This window comes from Geospiza fortis, unplaced genomic scaffold, assembly GCF_000277835.1.
Source record: "Geospiza fortis unplaced genomic scaffold, GeoFor_1.0 scaffold396, whole genome shotgun sequence".
Classification (NCBI taxonomy): Eukaryota; Metazoa; Chordata; class Aves; order Passeriformes; family Thraupidae; genus Geospiza; species Geospiza fortis.
The window spans coordinates 2,323,868-2,328,895 of NW_005054345.1; the positions used below are offsets into that span (position 1 = coordinate 2,323,868).

Here is a 5,028-nt window from a genome sequence, read left to right on the forward strand (position 1 = left end):
AATAATCATCTGAGACAGCCTGGAAAACCCCAACACAGGATGAACTGGGAATGAACAGAAAAACACAAGGTGTGCAGGACTGTTGTATTTCCAGGTGTGGATACTAAACACACCAGTCTGAAAAGACAAAAGAGTGGGTAGCACATACCTCAGAAGAAAAGCAGCAGCATTTTGGACTGAAAAAAGAGGAGGAGGCCCAGGTGCCCAGGCTGGGTGCTGTGCCAGGCTGCCATCCCTGAGGGAGTTCCCTGTCCCACAGGGAAGCACCCCAGCAGACCCCATGCAGCTTTCCCTCCTCAGGTGGTGCTCCTGTGTGCTTAGGGAACCTCCTCAGGCACCTGAGAGAGTCCTGTGACAACATCAAACAGCTGTTTATTTGTAAAGAGGTTCAATTTAATGAGCCAGGGTTATGATACAACACTTAGGGGACATGGAAAGCAAACAACCATCCTCCCTGACAGACAGCAGCCATCACCCAGCCACGCTCTCCCAGATTTAGGACATGCTCTTTGTGTCCCCAGGTAGCATTTCTAGGGCTAAGCACAGGGTAGGTAACACAGGCTGTTCCAGGACAGGAGCTCAGCCTGCCCAGGTTCTCACTAGACAGAATATATCATTCCATCCTTAGGGATACACTTTCCATACATAATTGGAATGGCTGTTTTCAGAGATCAGTGCCACCTTCTCTGTGTTAATGTACAATGGGGCAACTGAGGCACAGTGAGGCTGAAGGGACTTGCCTGACATCAGCCTGCACATGACAGAAGCAAAGTGATCCCAACTCTGCTGTCCCCCGGGCCTGGCAAGGATCCCTGAGGATTATATCTCTCCTCTGGACACCTAACAGGGCACAGCACCACTGCAGAGTAACACAGATTGCAAAGCAAGTCACCAAGCCTCATGTTACAGCAGAGCTGTGTGCATGGATGCTTTCTAGTACCCCCTTAGGAGATCTCTCTGTTAAAATTGCACTTGAAGACTTCCATTAAAATTGCCATGCAGGTCCCTGAGGTATGGGTGCACCATGTACCAGCCACTCTGGAATGGCACCTGATCCTTAAAACACCCCAGAGTGAGGATCAACAAATAGCTGCTCCAAGGAGCTCAGTCTTCTGAGCAGGCCCATTTTGTGCAACATCTGCAAAGAAACAAGGACGTCCAAGTTCCTCAGGTCAGGAATGTACTGCTAAAAGACAAAACAGGAATCTTCTTCAATTCCTGCAGCTTTCAAGTATCTACTCATATCTTCATTGAATGCAGAAGAGCCACAAATTAATACAAATGGCTTTCTTCGACAGGAATTTACTATTGTCTTCATCAAGTCCTCATTGAGACGACCGGTGTACGTGTTTTCCTGGTAGCTCCAAGGAAGTTTTTCCAGCGACGTTTCCTGGAAAGGTAAAAAGTTTGCTGCGTGTGACACTAAAAAAGACAACATTCCTTAGAGCTGAATCTCCCTCCTCCCCTCAGAGTGGTGCACAGGATGATTTTCACCCTTTTGACACCATGTGGGTGACACTGACCCTTCCTGAGAGCTGCATTCCTCTTCCCAAGCCCAGATGAAATATTTCCCTGCCGCTCAGTCTGAGGGGGCTGAACAAAACCAGAGTGCAATTATCACAAATAAATGCTGCAGAACCTTTTCCATTGAGAACCATCTCCCAGGTTTCCTACTCCCAAATCCCAAGTCTATTCCTCTCCATTGCCTCTCCCATTCCCAAGTCTCTTTCAGTCCCATCTCCCTTGACCAAAACTGAAAGAAGGCAGCTCTGCTCCAAAGACAGCTCCCATGGGAAGTGTCAGCTCCTGTGGTGCTGGATCCAGCAGGGACTCCCCTGCTGCAATTAATCAGGAGCAGAAGGTGCTCAGATGTGGTGGTGACAGGCAGCACAATGAAATGCAGACAGATACATAATCCCAAGCGGGAGGATGCATGAGCAAGCCTTGGACTACCACAAACCTGCTACGAGAGGAGAGGAGGGGCAGACAGTGTTGACAGGGGTCAGGTGGGTTTCGTGCCCTTCGCTGATTGAATTTCAAGACCTCCTCATGCTCTTGAGACAGCAGTCAAAGAGTTTAAACACCCTGAAAAGGGTATTTAAGCCATGTCACCAGAGACAATTATGGTTATGCTCCCACAGAGCAGCTGAGGGGGTGCCCAAGTCACCAGCACTTCTCCCTCTACCAAATCTCATCCTGCCGAGGCCACGTGTGGAACAGAATGTATGAGGCAGTTCCACTGTGAGAGATACAAGAAATGATTCATCTGAGGAACTAAAAATGCAATGGGATTCATTCCCTTCGCATAAATAATTCTTTCTATATCCTCCCAGCAATGAATCCTCATTTCTGATGGAAATAATTTTTAACCACCAAATCCGTGCAGAACACAGGCAACTTTGGGACCAAATGGGAATGAAAAACACTGCTCAAAATGTAAGACCATTGAGAGGTATGCCCTCATCCCATGAATGTGGCAGAAAAGTAATTTTACAGATGGGGAGACAACTTTTAGAAGTTTAAAAATGGGTCAGCAAGGAAAAATAATTGCTGGGAAGTTAGTGCTAGCACACCAGAGGAGAGCTCTAGCCACAGGTGAAGAATGGAAGATAAGGACAGATTAAGGCACTGGTATTAGGAAGAAAGAAACAGCTTATTTGCTGTATAGGTGCAACAACAACAACTGTCTGAAATGGGGGGGAATAACCAACAGTGACTATGGAACAGCAGGTCCATCCCAACAGAACAGGGAGGCAGGGAGGAACAGTGATGGCCACTTCCCCAAAATTCTCCAGAGCAGCAGCAGTGTGAGTACATGTAGAAGATTTAAGAACAGCAGCTACTGGATCACAAATTAGGCTGGATGACTGGGAAAGAATTAAGCTTATGCTTTGTTTATGGAAAAATGGAGGAGGCAGAGGCTCATCCAGCACACAGAACCCTCACACAAACACATTTCATATCCATTTAATTACCTGGCTTAGGACATAAAATATTCTAATATTCCAGTACTGAGCCAAATCCTGCAGAAGAGGTTTTAAATAAATTTTGTCAAAGGTAGGGAAGCAGCCAACAAGAGTTACAAAGGTTTCATCCTCTTCATCATCTGTTATGGACTGGAGGATGGGAATCATTGGTGCAAGGCCGGTGCCAGAGGCCAGCATGAGGAGCTCTCCATGCTAACAACAAAAAAGAGAATTTGGAATGAGCTGTGGTGGCTGGAAATGGGTGTGCTCATGGTCAGCTCCTCTTGTTGCCACCCTGGTAAAGGGTCTCTTGAGAAACAACATACCAGAAGGTCATGAACTGGTAAATTCAGATCCCAAAAAATATTTTTCTGCAAAGGATTTCAGATAGCACTTAAAGAATTTGCATATCAAATCTAACAAAACTGGATTTTATCCAAATATAATAATTTACCCTAACTTTAGCCTTGATTTCAATTATTCATGTTTCAGTTTCAATTCTGCAGTACGCTTTGCTGACCCACTGTGTGTTTTCTTCCACTGGAAATGCTCCCTGGGTTTCCCTTGGTTGCTGCAAAGTAAAATCCTGAATGTCCTCTGAAGGAAACAAGTGTGTCAGGAAGCAGGACACAATTGCTCTGCATAGAGCTTGGCCACTCAGATTTTACTTATTTTTGTTGGGGGAAACAAACAAAAAAACAACAAAAACAAATTCACAAAAACCCCAAAAGACTTTGTGATCTTAATGACCAGTGTTTCAAATTTGCTCCTCATTTGAAAGGTCAGAATTAAGTAACTGAGTTAGTGTGTGTGAGAAGCCTCCCCCTGAAACCAGATCTGCCTTTCCCTGCAGCCAGCCTGGTATTAGCAGGTGGGATCAGCGTTTGGGGAGCGACCTGACACCTCAACAGCTCAGGGAATACCCGAGAGAGGAGAGGATTAACACCTCCCCTTCACCCCTACTCACTCACAACACAGAGATGTGGGTCAAATCAGGCAAAAACCCATCCACACTCATTGCTGGTGCAAAGAAAGTTCCCTTTGTTAGGCACATCAGGAACTCCTAATGCAAGTGATGAACACAGAGCCTTGCTAATATTTTCCTGTCTCCCATCCACCTCCTCTTCCCTGTTAAATATTCTGCAGTTCAAGAAAGTGCTCCAACTGACTGCTAATGCTGTTACACTGTACAGTAACCCAGGAAGTCTCTAAAATAATCATGAAAACAGTAATCAAATTGATGTCTTCCCTTCAGAGTATTGAACAAAGCTTGCTGCCACAGGCTGAAGCATCCTATGGCTCTTAGGAACTAACCTTATTAGGTTGATATGGGAACCCTCCAAACGGCCCACGCCAAAAGACCACATCTCCTCTTTTCCATGTTTTTATGTATTGTGACATTAGCCCAGCTTCATAGCACTAATAAAAAACATTGCACAAAAGAAAAGAATAATTATACCCCATTGGAAAGTTTCCCAGCTTCAAGTCGATTATAAAGTTATCTACATTTAAACGAAAAGGGGACAAAAAAACATTTCGTGTATTTAAAAAAGAAAGAATGATCTGTTTGAAAAATAACTCAAAGTTATACCCAAAACAAAGACATTTAAATTAAAACATATTGGAACCACTCCAGCTTGACTATAATGTAAACACAACCCCCCTCTCACGCAGCCTGAATTTCCAAAACTGGAAAAAGCTTATCAGAGTTCTTGCTTACAAAGCACACAGAGAAGAGTGTCTTGAATGCAAAGCACAGTGCAGGCCTTCAAGTGTTCTCCAAATCTCAGGGTATGGGGGTCTGGAAATGCCCTCTGGGTACTGTTAGTTATATAAACACTGCATAGCTCTTGCTTTGTTTCAGTTTCTCAGATGCTGCACTGATACAATTAGTGACCCAAAGTCAGGCTTCTCATTTGTAAAACTCTTTGTTTTCAGATCAGATCATCTGGATGCTGAGAGATGCCGCCACAGTTCCAAAAGAATATGTTAATGTTGGCCCCATGGAAGAAAAATACGAGCAAAAAACCTGCCTCACTTTCCACCAGGCACAAACAACATT

The 5,028-nt window shown here is 44.7% G+C and overlaps 1 protein-coding gene across 1 annotated transcript in view; it reads right to left on the reverse strand.

The window, feature by feature from the left end:
* Positions 1 to 301: 301 nt before the first annotated feature.
* Positions 302 to 5,028, reverse strand: part of LOC102044296 (NADH-cytochrome b5 reductase-like) — a 10,579-nt gene continuing 5,852 nt past the window's right edge. The window contains exons 5-7 of the mRNA XM_014307841.2: positions 4,281 to 4,385; positions 2,976 to 3,179; positions 302 to 1,390 (exon numbers count right to left, since the gene is read on the reverse strand). Coding sequence (XP_014163316.1) covers positions 1,187 to 1,390; positions 2,976 to 3,179; positions 4,281 to 4,385 — 513 coding nt within the window. The 3' untranslated portion in view covers positions 302 to 1,186. The remainder of the gene's footprint in view (positions 1,391 to 2,975; positions 3,180 to 4,280; positions 4,386 to 5,028) is intronic.